Source organism: Cyprinus carpio, chromosome A25, assembly GCF_018340385.1.
Source record: "Cyprinus carpio isolate SPL01 chromosome A25, ASM1834038v1, whole genome shotgun sequence".
NCBI lineage: Eukaryota > Metazoa > Chordata > Actinopteri > Cypriniformes > Cyprinidae > Cyprinus > Cyprinus carpio.
The window spans coordinates 2,919,843-2,942,963 of NC_056596.1; the positions used below are offsets into that span (position 1 = coordinate 2,919,843).

A 23,121-nucleotide genomic window follows, 5' to 3' on the forward strand; every position below is an offset into this window, starting at 1 on the left:
GCGAGCATGCAGTGAATGAGATCCGTAGTAAACAACGGCGTGGCATTCACCACAGTCAATAGGAAACCTAAAGCCTAAAGTACACTGGAGGAAAGGAAAATCGAATTCACGTATAAGTCACATTAAAGCAGTCACCACTACTGGACAAGTATAGAAACAAACTCTGGGGAGCTTTTGTTGTTGTTTTTTTGTTGAAGAATTAATGCGTTTTGGAAGACTGACCCTCAGTTCTGTTCTTGTTTAATAATGGTTCATATTATGAGTTGCAGTGTCTCACAGAATCACGTAATTCATATTTCATCATTATGGCGTAGGCACAGAAGAGGAGTTATTTAGATTAGCACCGCAGCGACACCCAGCGGCCGCTTCGAGCACTGCACAGACTACACGACCTCGAGTAAAGACTCTTAAACTAAACAAATCGACTAAAACAAATTTCTAACATGCAAACACTTCTACTATTTGCAGTTTTACTCTTTTGGGGAATTAATGATTTTTCTAGACTACTGACGTGACTGAACGCACACACATTTAGCAACACTTCATTTCTTAAAACATAGAACGTTTTAGATTGAAGGAAGCAATTAACATTTATATGCATGTGCTAAAATGTAAGATCATTAATTACATTGCACAGTGATAGTAGCTTTTCAACTTTTATAACTCTATAAAAAATGATTTCATCGTTCAGACAGAAGCAATACAGGCACAAGGTACCGTTATGAACAAATTCATTTTATTGAACAACAATCTGTGACAAGGAATTCAACAAGATCAGCGTGTCTTCTGTATCTGCAACAATGATTAAAACAACTGCCATATTTCAGTCTCACACATGTGGCTGTTTGTGTATCAGCACACACACAAACTCACAGCAGCACTCACAGCGTCTCCACATACAGACTGACATTTTCTTCAGGAAGGGCCTCATTGTGCATTTTGCGTACTTGTGTGTGTAGTTAAAGTGCGTTTTTGCACTGTTCCTCTCAGAGGAGGAAAGCAAAGGCGTCGTGGAGGAAGGAGGTTCTGTCTATAACTCTACAGCTCAACAGCAGCATGACTGAACCACATGGAGAATACAGGTGAGGCTCATGAAAAATCTCAAGAAAGAACATCTTTTGGCCATATTTCATCCCAAAAAATAAGTAAATAAAATAAAAATGATATCAATTAATATATCAAATTTTTACGTAAATTAAAAAAAAAAAAAAAATAAAGAAAGAAAAAAAATATATTAACCAAAAAAAAATAAATAAAATAATGTCTCAGTGCAAAAATATTAAAGGTTCCTAAAAAGTGTTAATTTTCTTTATGTAAAACAAATATTTAAAAAAATAAAGAAAATATTTTTAGATTATTTTAACTTTTTTTTTTTTTTACATTATTTTCATGACAATAAAGCAAAAATATATACTGTATTGTATACTATATTACAGTAACTATCATGAAATTAATGTTAAAAAGCAACAAATATTAAAGGTTCCATAAAAAATAATAATAATGATAATAAATTAACAGTTTTAGGTTATTTTATAAATTTTTCACATTATTTTCATGACAAGAAAAAAATACTGTATTATAGTAACTGTCATGAAAATAATGTCACAATGCAAAAAAATATTAACGGTTCCTTCAAAAAGTCTTTAATTTTCCTCACGTAAAAATATAATAATAATAATAATATTTTAGGTTATTTTTATAATTTTTTAAATATTATTTTCATGACAATTAGGCAAAACATTACTGTCATGAAAATAATGTTAAAATGAAAAACTAGTAAAGTTAACTAGTAAGTTGTAACTTTTTTCATACATTTATATATATATATATATATATATATATATATATATATATATATATATATATATATATATATATATATATATATATATATTCAAATTATTCATTTAAAATTTTTAAAATATTATTTTACACCAGAGCATATTTTCATGAGACTCAACCGTGCCTATTTTAATTATTTCTTAATTATTGCATAAATATGTGCTGGTCCTTGTATATATATATATATACTCTTCATTATATGAAGAGTGAAATCACAAATATCTAACATCTAATTTACTACTAAATAAGACTGAATACTATCAATTTACATCGATTATACAATTCAAAGATACATTCTCTGGTTTGTCGAAACAAACAGCCGATACATTGTTTATAATATGTGTAGTCTAGTATATTGAATATTGTACGATATCAGAGGGCCATGTGAATATTGCGCTTGTGCCAGATCTGTTTTTGTGCTTGGATTGTAAAATCATCGATGCTATTTTATTATTTTTTTTGCCACCTGCTGTCTAATTCCTTCAAGTACAGCGTAAGGAAGAAGGACAGATGGTGAAAAGGAGGGATTGCTGCATTAAAGAAGGCAAAGAAACACACAACCCGTGCGCACAATTGACCCCTCACACACACACACACACACACACACACAATACACCACTGTTCACAAACACTATGAGTTCACAGCTGAGAAAACACAATGCAAATCAGAGGTACGACCCAAAAACAGTCTAAATAAGAATAAATCATCACAAAACAACAGGAAATAATAAAAGTAATTACAGATCTCAAGATATGTTAGTTTTTGGAATGTTTAGGAAAAAATGTAAGCAAAAACACACTGGCGAAACGAATACAAGGCAAAACAAGGTCATTAAGGTCAGATTAGGCATGAAACATACTTCAATTTTAATACCATATGCACTCGTTTAAACAATTAACGATGTGTGAGGTAACCGCTCAGAAGGGTTGTGCACGCGTTGACCTCGTAAAGTCTGACCTATGACCTTTAAAATATAAATAAGAGCATCTGAACAGTTTCAAATGGCATAAAGTTCATGGTCACCGAGACTAGAGATGTTTACTCGTTAGACAGCACCATAAACCCTCTGAACCTCAAGATAATTACTATTCCTTAGTGACATCTTACAGTACACTGCTGTTTAAGAGTTTTGGGTTGGTACGATTTTTAAATATTATTTAAAAAAAGGCTCTTATGTGCACAAAAACTGCATTTGTTTGATCATAAATACGGTAAAAACAGTGAAATATTATTACTATTTAAAATAACTGTTTACAGTTTTAATGTGTTTTAAAATGTAATTTATTCTTGTGACGCAAAGCTGAATTTTCAGCATCATTACTCCATCATTATCAGTGTTGAAAACATGCTGATTTTAATTTTTAGTATCATTTTACGGTTTTTTTTTTTCAGGATTCTTTGAACGTTCAAAACAGTATTTTTTGGCAAAATTATTGTCAATGTTGAAAACAGTTGTGCTGCTTAATATTTTTTTCCTGAAATCTACGATAGATTTTTTTTTTTCAAGATTTTTTTTCAAGATTCTCTGATTCAATATTCTTTGAAATTTCAAAAGAACAGCATTGAAACAAATCTTTGGTAACATTATAAACATCTTTACTGTCACTTCTGATCAATTTAATGCATCCTTGCTGAATAAAAGTGTTTAAAAAATCCCCAATCTTTTGAATAGTAGTGTATATTCAACCGCAGGATGATATAAACCAGACGAGTTTAGAGAAGCAGTGTACTAATGCATGAACTGGGAAAGGTTACAGAGGTATTCCAGGCAGGGATTTGGTCAGGAATCGTTTGGCAGTATGAAAGACTGGATTGTTTGTCAGCCTCTTCATTGCACATATACGCAGCGCTTATCTCGCTCTAGCCTGAAAGGCTGCGAGAAATAAAAACAAACCGCGTCAAGTAAACGAGAACTTCAGCCGGAAAGCGCTGGGGTTTGTTCGGTTCATTTGGTAGTGCACACTAGCGTGAACATCAGGCTCACCAATCCAACACTGATTCATTACAGGTCCGGCTCAAACAGTGTAAACTGGCATATTAACTCTTCCAGATGCCAAAAACATAAAGAGAAGGAACGGGGGAGGTGTGCAAAGAAGCCATCGTATACAAAACAAAAACATAATCATAATATCCTCTGCATATGTACAGTACTCAACGATGATCACATAAACAATCAGACACTAATAAAACTATCCATAGAAATATATAGTGAGTTCACATCACATATATCATCAGAATTAGCAATAAATATGACTTCCATCTGAAGTCTGTGCTTTTCGGTTTCTTGAACAAACAGGAATGACTAATAAAATCTCCCATGATGCACTGCAGGTGATGGTGCACCATGGGAAAGCATTCAAACGCATTGATATTCATGATTAGTAGCTCCACCCATTATAGGTTCACAGGGCAGGTCTCACAATCGATATGCAGATTACTTTGGCGCTTTTTCTGTTGATTTAGTATATTAGTGTTATTTCTCATATCTGATCTGACTGATATGAACCAACAAACTGCATTAAGGGCTGCGAATGTTTTCAGAATAGAATAATATTTTTTTTTTTTTGTAGCCGGAAATCTGTAAGTAGCTAAAAGTGGGTGGGACACAATATAAAATTCATTAGCATTGCTCATGAATATTAATTAGGTCACATGATGTTCGCCAAGTTCCAATTAATTTGATTTAATACGTAAGAGAGAACCAGTGATATTTTAGAATTATTTATATACTATTATAGTTTTTATTAATATTTTGAATTAGCTTTTATTTTTATAAAACTCATTTTGGTTTTATTTTCATTTTAGTTTATTTTTTGTATCTTTTTTTTTTAAATAATTCCAAATAGTTTTCATTTATTTTTATTCGAAAAGCAACATTTCTCATACTTTTATAGTGTGTATTAATATTTTGAATTAGCTTTCATTTTTTATAAAAATGTTTCAGTTTTCATTCTAATTTTAGTTTCATTTTTGGTAATTTTGGTTTGTGATATTGTTGTTTTTTTTTTTTTTGTTTTTTTGGTTTGTGATATTGTCAATAATATAACAGAATTCCAAACATTTCTAATTTTCATTTAGTTAAATTTTTCCATCTAATATTTCTGTTTTATTTTATTTGAGCTTTATTTCAATGAACAAAAATGTTTTTAATAATTGTAATTTTAGTTAACAGTAACATCACTGGTATTTAATGATTTGAGTATCTACTGCACAATTCGTCACATATGCATCCCATCCTAAATGAGGAGGAAAATTCTTGTTGGTAAAAAAATATTTTTTTTATTAATCATAAAAACATCTACAAATGTGGTTTGAATGAGGTTTAAGATCATATTTAATGCTAATTTTGCTGTTCAGTCTACAAACAGCAGAACAGATATGAGTCTGATATGCAAAAAAAAACATTCACATTAATTTTCTTTGTGTTGTGGCCATGCAAAATGAATCTCTTAATCTATAATGATTATCTCCCAAAGTCTGGGAACTTTACATTAGTTTTAATGCCTGCTACGCCCCGGGTCGAAGGCATTTCCATTCTGATTTGGTCAAGTTGAGAGATGCTTTCAAGTCACATTTTCCATTCACTGATATGTCTATGAGAAATTAATTGAATTAACCTCCATAGCCAACATGTCATTTTGAAACATACGCTGAATAAAGTCTTGCCCGGGCACAAAGATAAGCAGCTCTCAGGTCAGACACTCTCCAAGTCTTTCCACTTTTCTTCAAGGTCATTCTGAGCCCAGAGGAAAGCATTCAGAGCTGGTCGTAAGAAAGACGGACACAGCTACTGTAAAGGGCAAACTAATCAACACGACGTGTCCTCGTGTTCCAGGAAATTAACAATTAAAAAGAGCTTCATGTTGGGTTGATATTTCACTACATAATTAACAAGAGCTCTACGAGATCGTGTTATGACTGATCATCGATTTTACGGTTTAAATGTCAGTGATTGGACACTGGCTCAACGATTAAATGCTCATAAAAGGACATCATGTTTGTCTCAGTGTGAGACCGGACGAGACAAAATACAGGCAACTCGGCAAACACAACCTCACTATACGCTCAGTATTAAAACCACCACATTCAGATAAAAACACACGGCGCACTGAACAAAAACGGCACGACAGCAAACGATTAAAATCAGTCAGACTGGTCCACGTTACGCTTTGATCCTTCGGTAATCACGACCTGTGAGAGGGGGCGGGGACTGGTGCAATGCATGATGGGAAGGGTGGTTAGTTGTTCCGTTTGGGCAGATAGCTCAAGATGTATTCGCCTACGCCGAGGAAGTAGACCACCTGAGCGATGCCGAAGAGCGGTGCGATGACGAGCGCTCGACAGTACGCCCCCTTCAGGAAAGCAGTGGGACCTTCGTGGCGTAATATCTTCCTGTGATCAGATGGAAAATTGGCAATGGATCAAAAATGTATTGTACTTCCAGTCTTTTCTGTACCCGAATTGCTGAAATCAGTAGTATTGATGAAATAAGGTCACCTGATGACCTCACTGGCCAATAAAATTCAAATCACCTTTTGCTGTATGTAGTCGATCTGTAAGTTTTATGTTTACTCCCTCGTGTTAGCGACTGTAGCCTGGTCTTTATCACTGAAACATTCACAAGCCGGTTCAACGGTCAGTTAGGAAAACACACAGATGTTGCTTTTTGCATTTCACAACAGTTTTTGCTAACATACAGGCTCCGTTCCAAAAGCTAGCGAGCTGCTTCACTGCATACTGCCTACTTAGCATACTGATAGTGATGGAGATTGAATGTGTTTGGTTTGTTATATTTTAGGTGAGAATAGATTCAATTGAGGGTAGGATTGGATATTGTTTTGAACAGAGTTTGCATTAGAATGTGTATCACACATGTATCTACAACATTTAATATACAGTATTTTAAAAATGAAAAAAAAAAAAACATTGCCAAAAATATTTCATATTTAGCATTTAAATATAGAAAAAAATAATATTGAAAGGAATCAATATTTCATATTCAACATTTATAAAAATATATACTTTTTTTTAAACTGAAGAACATTTAATATTCAGTAATAAATAAACAAAATCTAATATTCTGTATTTTAAAAATGGAAAAATTTTATATTTCATATTTAGTAATAAATGATAGACCAAAAAATACTGAAACATTTATAATATTTAATATTCAATAATAAAAGTAGACAAAAACTAAAATTTAGTATTTAAAAAAAAGAAATTGGAAAAATATTCAATATTTACTATTCAGCTTACTTTTTCTATTCTATTTATTTAAAAAATACAAAATAAACAGAAAAATCTTTCGTTTTCACTAACAAAAATAGACTTTAATTATATAAAATTTATTTAATGTTTAATCTAATATTTTTTTTTATTTAATGTTTAATTTTTTTTAAATAGATAAAAATCAATACATTTAATATACTGAATAAATAATATTTAGTATTAAAAATCAGAAAAAGTATTCAGTACTAAATATTTAGTTTTTTAACTGAAAAAAAAATGAATGTTGAAAATGTTTAATTAGATTAGAATTACATTGATTATAATTAGGTTAATACATTTAACTATTTTTATTGATATTTTAAGCACTGATTAAAATTGTATTTGTCATTTCTCTTGCCTTGCCCCTGATCTTTAGTGTATAATTTTCCACTGAGCTCAGTGCATTTTTAGATTGCCTTTACTGCAGAATTAGGCCGAAACTAATTTTGTGGTACAGCATTTGCATCAGAAATATTTCTAGGATGCTTTAAAATGCTTTCGATGTAGGCGGCTCACTAGGTTTTGGATCAGAGCATCAGGATACAGGAACATCAGTGAAGAGGAACCCACCATCTACAGGGTTGACGGCGACGGCGGCTGTGCTGCCCGCAATGCAGCCCGATATGAAAGAGACGTAGAAGGGAGCGGGACCGTCGGCTCCTCTCTTCCCCAGATTATTCAGATTAGCAAACAGAGGGAAATAAATGACAGAAAACGGGACATCCCTGAAGGGAGAGAAAACACGAGCTGAGATTCTCTGAGAGTCTGCGTTCTGACGACTGATTGTGGAATAGATGTGCATGTGTTTTCCCCAACCTGAGCAGCGTGGCTCCCAGGCCCTTGTAAAGACCCGCAATGCCCTTTTCCTTCAGTAATTGTCTGGTGAGTTGCATAGCCGTGGGGGACTTCAGCTCCACCGGGCCCCCGGGGGTCACAGCCTGAGGCATGAGCTTCCTCTGAGCCGCTACACACACACACACACACACACACACACACACACACACAGCCTCACACTACAACTACATGGACTAATGCACGGCTGGGCGAATGTCACACACTGGAGGGCACACTGCACACAGTTTAGCTCCAGCCCTGATCAAACACACCTGCACAAGCTAATCAATGTCTTTTGGATCACTAGAAAGCCTCAGGCAGGTGTGTTTGATTAGAGCTGGAGCTAAACTCTGGCCTAATGGATCACACTGTGTGTTTGATTAGAGCTGGAGCTTGGGGCCTAATGGATCACACTTTAGCTCTCTTTTATTTGTGTATTCTTTTTTTAGTAGGATTTTAAAATGAGTTTATTGGTTAGTTTAGTTTACATGAGTATTGGTTGGTAGCTTTGAATAATTTGTTTGAATACATTAAATGTTTTAAGCTTTTTTACATGTGAGTAAGCTTTTTAATGCATTGATAATATTTACCACTGACTAGACTAAATATTCACTTAAAAAAAAAAAAAAAAACGTTAAAAAATCTGTATAATATTTATACTGAATAAATAAAATAAACCTTTAAAAAATAAAACTGTTTTGAATAAATAAAATAAACGTTTAAAAATTAAAATTTAATAATTATTTTGTAAATTGCTTTATTTTAGGTATTTGAAAAAAAATTTTTAAAATAATATGTATAGTTATGTATTTAAAAGATATTATGTAAAATATTATAATAAAAAATATTTATATAAAAAAACAAATACTGAAAATAATCAATATAATATTTATGTACTAAATAAATATTCAGTATTTAAAAAAATATTCAGCACTGTCACTATTTGAAAAAAAAATTGAAAACACAATATGTTAATATTTAAAAGAAAATAAAAACCTAATATAAAAAAAAAAAATCTATAATATGTCATATACATTCGATTATAATAGTATTTTATATGTCATAATCTATGTATATTTTATTAAGTTATTTCAAATACTGAAAAATAATCAATTTAATATTTATTTACTAAATAAAAATTCATATTTTAAAAAAATATTCAGCACTGCTGAATGACAATGACTTAATATTTACTATTTAAAAAGAAAACAAAATATTTAATATTTAAAAAAAATCTAAAAAGGGGAAAAAAATCTCAGTAATATTAATTATGGGGATATATAATATGAAAAAAAATCTATATAATATGTAATATACTGAATAAATAATATTCAGTATTTATAATAATATTTGTATTATGTGTTTATTTTCTTTATTTTAAGAATTTATATTTAAAATTAATTTGAAATTTTTTATGATAATTTTGAAAATATTTTTTTTTTTTTATTTTATTCATTTTTTTTGTTTTGGGGGGAAAAAATTTAATATTAAATTGTATTGTTGTACTGAAAAAATATATATTTTTTATATTTAATATTCAGTATTTTGGGGGGAAAAAAAAAACCTTTATATACTAATATATATATATATATATATATGTATATATGGTACACAAATAAATAAACTGCTCAATGTACAAAAATTACACATCTGACACTAATGTACAGAGAGAAATGTGACCACAAGGTGGCAGTGCTTCGTCTCTCTTCTCCTCCTGTGTCTTGATTTCTCACTTCACCTCCCTTCATTTCTTCCTCTTTTTAGTCCAGATTCTTACCGATTCTTCCGGCATCTTGCAGCTGAATCTTCAGCATCTCCATTGGTGTTGTAACGATGACCTGCAACACAACAGAGAACACGGTTAGAGGAAACCTCAGAACCAATGAAAACGAGAACAAGCACATTTAAAGGACCACACGCGTGTTTAAATAAACTACGACGAGTAAGAAGTCCCAGGTTTGATGACTAAAGCTGTACTCAGATGGTTCAACTGGTAGTACAGACACTTGTTTTGTAATTTTACACTGATGTTAACGCCTCTCCTTTAGCGTGCCATAATTATGCGTATCGGAGCCTCATCTGAAAGCCTGTACTTTATGCTATTACTATCTCAAAAAGGAACAAAAACATACAATTAGCATATCCTCCTACATGCTAAGGTTCATTTTACTTCTGTACTGTGACATATTATGGAAAGAAGCTGAAGGAGGTTCATATACCTGAGTGAAGGTTAGATTAGCATAAACATGAAGCAACATGAAGGCGACACGGGGGACGTGTTTATGTGCGCTAGCGCCGCTGTCACTGGAGACACAATTACACGTTTAATCAAATCTGAAGGGGCTTGAGGGTGGTTTTACTGTCCGTTCTTCCCCCAGTCACTGCAAACCTGACTCTAGCACTAGCTAATGGGATCACTGGAGTGAGATATCGCTGGTTGGAAACAGCATGTCAGTCTTCATCCAGAGTCTGCTGTAATCCCATCATTTAATCCCACATGCTGGAAACCTGTTTATTGACAGGAAGCTGATCACCTCTGAGAAGTCACATGACTGGATCACTACGATGTAAATTTAGTCATTGTGCTACTCCGGCCACTTTATTTTCTTTTTTCTTTTCAATTTATTTATAAATATTCTGTGCTGATTGATTTTATGATCAATAATTAATATATATTTATTCAACGTCTGAGTGTTACATGATGTTACCTCAACTAAATGTTAAATTCAAATATTGGGGTGTTAAAATATATTCTGCGTTCACTGCGTCTTAATTGTAGATTTTAATTTATGTATTTTTGAATGATTTAACTTTTTAATTTTATATATAATGAATGGTTTTGTTTATTTAATTTATATATATACATATATATATTTTTGTTTTTTTGAATGATTTAACTTTTTAATTTTATATATAATGAAAACATTACATCATATAAATTATTATTATTAATATATATTATAATTATCAATAATTACATATTAAATTTTTTTAATTTATATATATATATATATATATACGCATAATTGTATTTTTTTATTTTTTTTTATTATTATTAATTGATTTATAAATTATTAATTTTGAATATTTAATTTTTTTTTTTATGTTTTTATTTTTTTTTTTTATATACAAATTTAATTAATAATTTTATATTATATACATTTTTATATATTATATATATACAAAGTGTATGTATATATAAAATAAAATTATTATATAGAATAGAAAAATACATAACAAAATAAAATATAACATACTTATATTAAATAAATAATTAGATGAAAAATGTTTAAGATTAAGTATTATTACTAAAACTACATATTGCTTTTTAATATATGCATACATGTAATGAAATAAAGATCATATATAAATTATAAATTAATATATATAAATATAAATTAAATGAAAATTGTAAAACTAAAAATGTTGCTTTGGCAATTACCTGACATTTGTTTAAGATGAAGTACTAAGTTACTAAAACTGAAAGAAAAATGAATGAAAGCTAAATAGAAATATATAAAATAAAACTAATAAAATTGACAAAAGCACAAGAAGATAAAATGAATAAAAGATCATTAAAATGAAACTAAGCTTTAAAAAGAAAAGCTCATTCAAAATATTAGCAAATAAAGCATGTATATGGTTTATACATATATATATATCTTTGGCTTTTCATCCATCATATTTTAATGCAAAGTATGTATATATGTGTATTTGGATTTGCCTCATTAATCTGAGGAACCTGTGGCACTTTCTGCAGATGATTTCTGTATAAAAGGGGTATTTTAGGATCGTATTGTGGAAGAATATGCACATTAACGAATCGAACATCATGAAAACCACTCAGCTCCAGTATAATAAGCAGAGCTGGTTCTGAATGAGCACCTGTGCTCAACAAAGGCTGTTTGTGGCAGATGAGCTCGTGTGACGGGAGTGTGCTTGTACCCTTAATGCATCTGTGTTTTGTCTCTTAGGCCATTACAGAGTCAGACACAATGATCTGTCTGCTGCTGAATCATCTGTGTGCACACCTGAATAAAATAATCTATTAATGGAGGCTGTGTGTGTTTGCGTACTGACCTGACACGTCCCCGCGCCGCAGCCGGCCAGCATCTCTCGCGCTAGAGTGAGTTTCTGCCTGAGGAGCGAGAGATGGAGCACGATCAGTGTGTGTGAGCGCCGCTCTCATTATCAGCACACACACCGAGGGTCGTTAATAATTCACACTTTGACTCAGCGGTCAATAATTCACCGGTGCCATTTCCGGTCGCCATGGAGACGCCACAGAGCAAGGCATTGTGGGTATTGTCTGTGTGCTTCCACCCTCATTTAATATTAATGTGGGTCTGGTAACGTGATACTGTGTGCTGAATTGATTGAGATGTTTGATAGCGTCGGTATGTCACTACTGTAGCTGTATAAGATGGTAATATTGAGATGTTTGATAGCGTCGGTATGTCACTACTGTAGCTGTATAAGATGGTAATACCACGGTATGGTATTGTGTGTGTTTTTGTTTTTTAAGATGGTTATAATATGCGTTTTTGTGTTTGGATGTGTGTGGGTGTTTGTGGAGTTTTTTTATGTGTGTCTTGTGTTTATAAGATGTGTGAATTCTGTGGGTTTTTTTTGTGGCAATAGTCAAAAATACATTGTATGGTGTCAAAATTATAGATTTTTTCTTTTATGACCAAAATCATTAGGATATTAAGTAAAGATCATTTTCAATGAAGATATTTTGTAAATTTCCTACTGTAAATATATCAAAACTTAATTTTTGATTAGTAATATGCATTGCTAAGAATTCATTTGGAACAACTTTAAAGTTGATTTTCTCAATATTTAGATTTTCTTTTGCACCCTCAGATTCCAGATTTTCAAATAGTTTAAACTCTGACAAATTGTGTCCTATCCTAACAAACCATACATCAATGAAAAGATTATTTATTCAGCTTTCAGTTGATGTATGAATCTCAATTTCGAAAAAATTGACACTTAATACTGGTTTTGTGGTCCAGGGTCACATATAAGTATAATATAATACAATTCAATATAATTATAAAGTCTAAAATAAATGAATAAAAAATAAAGTATAAATAAATATACGTGTGTGTGTGTGTGTGTGTGTACGAAAGAAAAAAAACTGGAGTTTAACAAAATATATACAATTTATATAATAAGTATAATATAATACTATAATATAATACATATAGCAATAAATATTATATTTTAACTATAATTTAAAATTATTAATTTCATTTAAATATAGAAACAATAATAATAACAAATAAAATATTTATTAGCATATTATTTTATTATATTCTATTTTTTATATTTTATGTATATGAAATGTAATTACTAGATGAAAATCTAAACATTAAAAATGTTTGTCGACATGTTGAAGGCCAGGAATGAACCCACACAGTGTGTCGGGCCAGATGATGTGTCAGTGTGTGTGAATGGGCACAGTCAGCCCAAAGAGCTAGTCATCATGCTGATATTGATTTGTATGTTTACTCTGTGCGCGTGTGTGTGTGTGTGTGTGTGTGTGTGTGTGTGTGTGTGTGTGTGTTTATGTCTCACCCGTCCTTAGAGAGGTGAAATCTGAAGAAATCATTTGCCGCAAGCTTGATGGCTTTTTCTGGAGTGACGAGAGTTAAGTTGACCGCCGCACCTGAGAGAGAGAAAAGCATACATTCTCAATGACATCATTCACAAAAGAATCTCTTAGTTGACCATTAACTAGTTTACGAGCACATAAAGTCTGACAAACCTCTGTACATGCCGAAGTATCCTTCTGACCGGATGGTCTTCATGAGGCAGTCTGACCTGCAGGGCACAGTATATATGATGCACAAGTGAATGTAATGACCAGATTCGACTCGTCTGTTTGAACACTCACATGCTGGTATAGAGGCGGCATCCATTCTGCTGGTTCTGAAGGCGGGTTTTGGCCAGATCGATGGGAAACACGCAGGTAACGCCGATCAGTCCCGCCACACCGCCGTTTATTAGCTTGGCAGGCAAACTGGAGCCAAGCGTGAGCGGAGACGAGACATAAAAGAGACTCGTAAAGACATCTCAAGTGGGTGGGTACTAGGGCTTTAGTATGCTGTTGCTAAGGTGTTCTGAGTGGTTGCTAGGGTGTTCTGGGGTCAAAAGAGTTCAACACCAAGTCCAAGTAGTGATACTTGAAATTAAAAAAACTCACCTGATCTGTTTGTCAGCCATTTATCTGGATCCCTGTACGTCTTCAGTGTGTGTGTGTGTGTGTGTGTGTGTGTGTGTGTGTTTAAGGCGAAAGAGTGCACTTCTTTGCAGATTTTTTGGTTTTGGGATCTCAGTCCATTCACCGTCCTCTGGCAGATCTCTGAAAGACACACAGAGAGAGAGTGAGAGAGAGAGAGAGAGAGAGAGAGAGAGAGAGAGAGAGAGAGAGTGTGAGTGAGAGAGAGAGAGAGAGAGAGAGAGAGAGAGAGGGGACATTAGTGTGTTTCTGATACAGGTGTCATCTCTCACTGTTTGACTCCAGAAATTCCTCACACTGGACTCACTCTTTCCTTCCTCGCCTCATCTCTCGCCTCATCTCTCGATGTCTTATTTTTATTCCTCTCACATTTTGCCGGATGCACAGTAAGTTTAAAAAAGCTCATGGCGTCTGATTCACGACACACACACACCTAACGTCTGTCTCACAGATAAGCTGTTTTCTGTAAAATTGGTGTCAACTCTATTTTAAACTATATTTACTTTAGTAATATATCATTTCTGATTGAAACACAAAATGCAGGGCAGAACTTGAGTTCATCCTTTGGTAATTAACGGGATGATGATAAATGATCTCTAAATGAGAAGAGGTAGAAAAATAAGAGGCCAGAGTTATAAAAAACAAACAAAAAAGTCATTTCAGAGCAACTTTGAGAGATTATGAAGACGAACATTAGCTTTATTTGAAATAACACGCACATACTGTTTGCAATAAGAACAGAAAAATGGATTAAGAGAGAAAATAGAGTCTGTTCGGTTTTCATCTTGACTATTAGAAACTAATGAAAAACTGAAAACTAACTGAAACCAGATTCAATTATTATTATTATTATAATTATTAATAAAAAAGGATTTAATTATTACTTAACTATTAATTAATGAGATAACTAACTAACTAAATAAATAAATAAATACAGTGATAATTAATATTATTAATTATATAATATACATATATATATATATATATATTAATGAAAAACAGAAAAAAATCTTATTAAAATTAGAAATGCTTTAACAACTAACCTAATAATATAATAATAAATACAATACTAACAATTACTATTATTATTATTAATAATAATATTAATAGATACAAATATTAGATGAATAACTTAAAAAAAGTAAAACAAAAATTAGAAATGCTTTGACAGCTGAAAGAAGTTAAAGTTGAAGTATTAAGATAACTAAACGCAAATAAAATAAGAGCTATAAAAAAATACTTAAAAAATAAAATGAAAACTGGAAATATAAAAATATCATATTCAAAATATTATTATTATTATTATTATATTAATTCAAAATATTTTTAAATACTGTAATAGTATATAAATAATACTAAAAAAACACTGCCATGGCTCTGATATTGTTTTTCTTTTTAAACAGATATTTTGTGCTCTATATAAATAATATTAATACATAAAAATAGTGTTATTAATAATTAATAATATTACTAAATATAAATAAAATCAAAATTAGAAATGCTCTGACAACTAACTGAAATAGGTTATATATATACAATATACAATATACATACAGTATGTTATGCAAATGTACATTAAAGTGATAAACTGAAATTTGTTGACACTGGTGCTGATGGAAAGCACTTTTACAATCTCTTTGGTGGCAGCACTTCAAGCTAGTGCGGTTTCCTCTTGCTGTTGAAACTTTCCTTAATGTGTAGAATTAAAGCTACAAGAATTATGCCTTGACCCTAAAGCATTTTCCATGAAACACATGACCGACAACCCAAAGCATTCTCTATATTCATATTTCAGTGTTTGTCAGCAGCTTTGATGGTCATGTAATCTTCGTGATAAACAGGCAGAAGGTCAGGAGGAGTCTGAGAGGAACATGTGTGTGTGTTTTAAGTTCAACGACTTCAAGACGATCAGACTTTCTCCCTCGTTCCTCCCCTCCGATCAGCCAATCAGCTCTTCTCTCTCACTCTGTCCCCTCCTTCTCTCCGTCCTGCTCTCCACTCATGCGTTTCCTGATTTCTGCTGACTGGACTGAACTCATCTACCTTCAATTCTGCATTTTCTCTATCTGGTTTCCTCTTTTTCCTTCACTCAGGAGAGTTAGCCCAGACCCAGAAATATAGCCTGTTAGATCAGCACTAACCAACACAAACCAGTCTGGACCAGCTCGAAACCTCATGGTGCTTTCAGCAGGACTTCCTCTTCATCCCAGAGAATATCAGGTCTGTTTTGACTGGCACACTGTTCCTACTCTCAGTGAATAACACAGATATGAAATATATTTTGCAAAGTCTCTGAGGCTCACGAAGGTCAAGCAACAACGAAATGGAGACTTTTGCTGAGATCTCCTGCTTCTTAGATGTTTCTCCTGAGAAAAGACTTCAGTACATCTCTCCTGTGGAGTTTCAGAAAAGATCTCAATGTCTCAAATTGTGCCAAAGTCTCAATCAAAAGTCAAAGATCTCAATATGACCTCAGACATTTTTCAACAAATCCACAAGATCAAATGATCTGAGCTGCTATCCAGGAATCCAGGAACCCTACAACTGAAGCTAAACGTTTAAAAATCTGTAATTGAAGTAAAGTAGAAATAAAATAAAATATTACTTCTACAAAACATGAAGTAAATAAGTATGAGCTGAAGTACTAAAAGGACTGTAACAATGCTAATAAACTTAATAAAATGTCAGTTACAAAATTACTCAAATTAAAAAAAAAATTAAGCTAATTCAATATATTAATAAATAATATATTATAGAAATATATTTAGGTAATTGAAATAAGGCTGAAATAAAATATAAATATGAAATAAAAAATAAACAAACAAACAAAAACAACTTTTAAGAAACTTTAAAAATGTGAAATGTTGCCTTTGCCGCTAAATGAGATAAACAAGTTTAAGCTTGAGGTCCAAAATTACTTAAAATAATAATTAAATGAAATAAAGTTAAAAAAAAAGTTAAATAAATAATAATAATAATAATATATATATATATATATAAACTAATAAAATGACAAAAGCATGAAGATGAAAATTCATTTTAGGAGCTCATTCAAAATTATTAATAAATAATAGAATATTCAATTTAAAAATCAGTAAACAAAATAAAATAAAATATAAATACTAGTTTAAAAAAAACTTTTAAGAAGCTTTAAACTTTTACATTTTTTAAACGTTGACTGGGAAACTAGCTGAAATATTTAAGTTTAAGCTGAAGTACTAAAATTACAAATAATAAGTTTAATAAATTAAAGCTAAACAGAAATATCAATAATAATAATAATAATTAATAAAAATGACAAAACTAACATATTAAAATATAAAATAGCTAATTCAAAATATTCATAAATGTTATATTAGTATATAAATAATCCTAAAATAACACTGCTCTATACTTTTTGTGCATGTCATCAAATGTAGTATATGAAACATCTGAGAAAAAGTAAATACTTGAAATAAATAGTCTCCAGAGCAAAGAAAGAGCTACATCTGAGCAATGAACGTTTACTGTTCAGCTTTCAGTTTCAGTCCAGAGAGGAACAGAAGAAGCTGAGAATGATGTTTTTGTGCATTCAGTGGTTTGGTCTTGTGACAGCAGGACGAGAATGAAGTCTGTCTGTGTCTAAAAATCAGCACAATCAAATCAAATCAGAAACTAGTCTCACACATAACTGACCCAAACCGACCAACCAAACAGCATTTATCTGGCTACCACTGTAAGCACCTGAACAACTTTCTCACTTTAAAGACGTGTAATGCACCCAGCATGCACCAGAAAATATGTACATGCTTTTTTAAAACCAACAATGAAGCTCTCTGAACTCATTTACACTCTGGATATCATCGGAAAAAACAGAAAACACTCGCCGCATGATATCAACAACCATCTAATGCTGCTCTGATCTTCATGCTTCAACAGCAAGGGCGAGTCTGAATATTTCTACACAACAGAAATGAGATAGTTTCCATGGAAATGGACTGAAAAAGGCTTTGAAAATCCTATGATTGAGTGCCAGAGATTTCCACGTCTTACAGCAGATATCAGACCCGTCATTTGTGTGTGTGTGACTAATGAACGTACAGCGCTAATTTGCTCATACACACACCTGTGCTGACTAACAGTCAATAGTAAGACATTCATCACTCATATTTTGTCTTACATACAGTACACTTCTATTCAAAAGTTTGGGGATTTTACACTTTTTACACTTTAACACTTTTATTCAGCAAGGATGTGTTAAAGTGATCAGTAAAATTATTTATTATGTTACAAAATTTCTGTTTCAAATAAATTCTGCTCTTTTGAACTTTCTATTCATCAAAGAATCCTGAACATGTATCACAGTTTTCATAAAAATATGAAGCAGCACAACTGTTTTCAACATTGATGATAATAAGAATAAGCGTATAAGAATGATTTCTAATGATGTACTGATGCTGAAAATTCAACTTTGCACCACAGGAATAAATGAAATTTTAAAATGCATTAAAATATAAAACAGTTATTTGAAATTGTAATACTATTTCACCATTTTTACTGTATTTCTGATCAAATAAATGCAGCTTTGGTGAGCAGAATAGACTTCTTTAAAAAAGTTAATAATTCTTACCGACACCAAACATGAATTTTACTAAATAAAAAATCAAAAAAATTAAAAAATTCTAAAAAAATTGTAGTTTGTTTTATGGTTTAAAAATTTTTTGTTTTTTGGTACTTTTCTGTAAGGAAAACATAAACACAGAGGTCAGCTATAAAATACACCCATTAACATGTTGTTTTTCTGCCAATTGGAGAGATGCAGAGAATCAGTGAGGATGGAGGAGTGTAAAGAGAGAGAGAAGAGGAAGCTGTAAAGGGAGACAGCTGGGTGGGAGGAGAGAAAAGATGGAGGGAGGGAAAGAGGAGGAGAAGAAAGTAGGTGAAGCCGACCTGAGATCACAGGCAGCTGTTGAAGCCAAGAACTTCACAATCAGTCGCCACCGTTTCTTTCTGGAAAAGCTGGAAGATAATTCTATTCCGAAATGTACGATCATCAGCTGATCTACCAATGACTGTGTCTGGTTTCAACCCGGTAGATCATCTCGGTTAAGATAGTTAGAGCTTCTAAAGAAACAGAAGCTCTTAAAAACTGCCTAAAATGGAAAGTCATCCCTCATTTCGTTCCATAGGAGTTTAGAAGAACATTTCTTGTGCAAAGAATACAAATAATACTGATTTATACTATCAAGCTAAAACAAAAACACGATTCTGAACCTCCTAAAGTCATAAAGAATACACTATTTGGTTCTGAAAATATATACACTACTGTTCAAAAGTTTCAGAATTTTTAATGTTTTTGAAAGAAGTCTCTTCTGTTCACTGAGGCTGCATTTATTTGATCAAAAATACAGTAAAAACCATAATAATGTGAAATATTATTACTGTCTAAAACTGTTTTTTTTTTATTTAAATGTATTTTAAAAATGCACTTTATTTCTTTGATGCGCAGCTGTATTTTCAGCATCATTACTGCAGTCTTCAGTGTCACATGATCTTCAGAAATCATTCTAATATGATGATTTGCTGCTTAACAAACATTTCTGATTATTATCAATGTTGAGTTGTACTGACTAATGTTTTTGTGGAAATTATGACGCATGATCAGTTGAATGCATCCTTGTTGAATAATAATGAATTATTCCTGTTTTTTCCAGCTGTTGACAGTTCCCCGTCATTCTTCTGACTCTGATAACAGATGTTATTTACAGTGTTTCTATCTGCCGTACCGTCTCATCTGGGTCTCGGCAGGCCTGTTGTCATGGTTTCAGTCTGAGGGCTGTGTGTCTGATCTCAGGAGGTTTTACATTGTGCTTCAAACCCAGAATAGTCCGGCTGTGCTTGATTATAATCACCACACATGACAGAGAGTGAAACTGAACAACCATATACTGCGTTTAGCTGCTACTGAAAAACAAACACAAATGAATAAATATCAGCATCCAAGTGAGCAAATATTACAGTGATACTGAGATGCATCAGGAGCAGACACATATTAATAACATAAAGACTATAGTCAGTTATTAGAGGGATCTTAATGTCTCATTTTTAATGGTTTGCTTGAACTCATTTTTAAATCATTTGACTTTCAGAAGTTATATTGTTTAGGACTAAATCTGTGAGATGGGAACAATATTGTTCAAATTAATATTATTTGGAATATTATTGTTAATGATGCTCTTAACAGATTTGTTGAAATCATTCTAATTTTTTTTTGTTGATAAATATTTTTTTTTTTTTTTTTATGTTTGTTGGAAGTTGTTGTGCTTCTTATTTTTTTTGTGGAAATGATGATTTTTTTTTATGCATTTTATACATTTTATTACATTTTGTTCCGTGCATGGCTTCTGCAAAAACACTTTTAAGTGATGAATCTAAAGATCAGTTAATTGAGTCATGAACAGGTTTATAGAAATGAACAGTTGAAATGAATGAATTCACAAAAATGCATCAGTTTCATAAAAGAAAAAAAGTTAATGGTAATACATACATACACGCATGCATGCATGCATATATATATATATATATATATATATATATATATATATATATATACATATATACATATAGAAAATATAAATATAAATATTTTATTATATTTATTTCTTTATAGTTTTACTATATATATATATATATAGATAGATAGATAGATATATAGATAGTACAATTTTATTTTTATTTTTTATAATATAAAATTGTATTATATGTATACAATAAAAATATGATAAAACAAATATAATAAAATATTTATGTCATTTATTTATATGTAAATATAGAAAGAAAGATAGAACAAAATGATCAAATAAATTATAAATATAATTTATTTGATCATTTAGAAAAAAAAATTAAATAAATATATAATTTATTATTTTTATTAATTTCAATATTTTTATATAATATATATGTGTGTATGTGTGTGTGGGTGAATCAATGTGTGCAGAAATGATAAGATGAACGATAAGATGAGAGTGATTTTTATATAATATATTTGTGTATGTTTGTGTGTGTGTGTGTGTGTGTGTGTGTGTGTGTGTGTGTGTGTGTGTGTGTGTGTGTGTTCAGACCGTATGCAGTTTCACTCTCTCTTTCTCTCACGGTGCTCACTATTAAGCCGGAGAGAGTTTAAAGAAGGTTGTGTGTAGGTGAACACAGAGTTATATTTAAATTAAATTACACAGGCACAGTGAAAATGAAATAACATTATTTAAATTCTTTTAAAATGTACTCTATTATTTGAGTGAGATACTCTGGGAAAATCTTAACACGACTGTGACTGAAGCACAATTTACAAGAAATCTGTTATCTGTGAGGCGTTCTGCTCTTCTTAACTAGTTATCGTTCACCTTTGCCCTGCCAGCAGTGGTTTAAATTACACTAAAGTTCACCTGAGGCCAGACTGTGTTTGAAAGACACACATCGGGAAGGTAAAGATTAGAAACGGCAAACATCTTTGATGATTTGAAGTAACCTACAGAGAAAGTACTATGGTATACATTGTTTTTTTTTAAAATGTTGTAGTGTGTGTGTAACAGTATTCTTTGACAGTATTCTTTGAATTAAATCATTATTGTTATAATGCAATGTCATGTTTAAAAATTAAATCAATATCGTTACTATGGTGTTCAAAATGCTAATACTATGGTATTTTGAAATATACCATGGTACTAAAATTCATGTATTATGTTATTAACATGGTATTTCAGGGTAATATGTCCAAAATACCATGATCCTGTAGCACTTTTTTGTAAAGGTTGTTTGCTTTTAGTCCAAGGACACAAAAACTGCAAGAATATGCAGAAGAGAGAAGAAATATTTGCAGGATGTGAACGAGGTCGCTGATTGTGTCTTCTGCAGAGAATCCCGTTCAAATCCAGGAGAGGCTCAAGAGCGCGCACGGCGCATCTAGAACGCGCGCGCCGCAGCGCCCTGATGTTGCTGATGATCCGCTGCAGATCCGCACAGACATAACGTTCGTCTTTAATGGCCCTGGCTCGGTTAATCCCGCGGGCATCAATCCCGATTTACTAAGGGACGGACGGTGCAGAAACGCGCAGACGGAACGCGCGCCGCTGTATGACGCGAAACAGATGTTCGCGCGCGCAACGCGGCCGTTAGAATGAACAAAGCTGTCAAAGACGCGCGTTCTCGTTTCTGTCCTAATTAACGTTACCGTTTGATCCGCCACGTTTTATTTTAGACGCCTTCTCGCGATGGGGAACCGTGTTTTTCCACATAACGGGAAACGATCCGCCGCTTCACATTATTTAAACCGCTTTACCGTTATTTCTGTTTATTCCGCTGACTGACATAACCTTTAACACGGTGACCGATCAGATCACGAATAATACTATTTTATCAGCTTCCTGCGCAAAACAAATGTCAATATTAATATGATACAAATGCTCGTCAAAGAAATAAGCGCCTAACCGCGGTACATACCGGATCCTGCAGCTCTGTCCCGTTACTCCGGGTTATTATGGCTTCATGTGATGTTCCTCCTCCGGTGACGGTGAGATTGTAGTTAAACCTGCCGGTGTTACTCGCGTTCGTGTGTGTTTGGAGGAAAAGGAGGGAGTAAAAGCACGACACGCCAGGAGGAGGAGGAGGAGAGGACGGGAGAAAGCCCGTGTTTCGGTCGCCGCCTGCTGGCGCGTGCTGTCACGGCGCCGTCAGATTTTTTTCTGCTGCTTAAGCAAAGGTAAAAAAAAAATGCGTGCTGACGTCATCGGCGTGACGCAACGGTGACCTTGAGTTAAAGGGTTAAGTTCACCCAAAAATGAAATTAGCTTGTTTTGTAGTGCGATATGACCCGCTGACTGCAATGACAGAGCCTGGAAGAGCCAGGACAATATTAATATAACACTGATTGGATTCGTCTGAAAGTATAAAGTCA

General features: G+C 32.4%; 1 protein-coding gene across 1 annotated transcript; it reads right to left on the minus strand.

The window, feature by feature from the left end:
- Nucleotides 1-5,128: 5,128 nt before the first annotated feature.
- LOC109051070 (mitochondrial glutamate carrier 1-like) lies at nt 5,129-22,890 on the minus strand. The gene is made up of 11 exons (XM_019068609.2): nt 22,668-22,890; nt 14,157-14,315; nt 13,848-13,973; nt 13,719-13,774; nt 13,529-13,619; nt 12,026-12,083; nt 9,723-9,783; nt 7,928-8,075; nt 7,682-7,836; nt 6,376-6,451; nt 5,129-6,235 (listed from the first exon to the last, which is right to left on the minus strand). The coding sequence occupies exons 2-11, from the start codon at nt 14,174-14,176 to the stop codon at nt 6,082-6,084; spliced, it is 945 nt and encodes a 314-aa protein (XP_018924154.2). The 5' UTR covers nt 14,177-14,315; nt 22,668-22,890; the 3' UTR covers nt 5,129-6,081.
- Nucleotides 22,891-23,121: the final 231 nt, after the last annotated feature.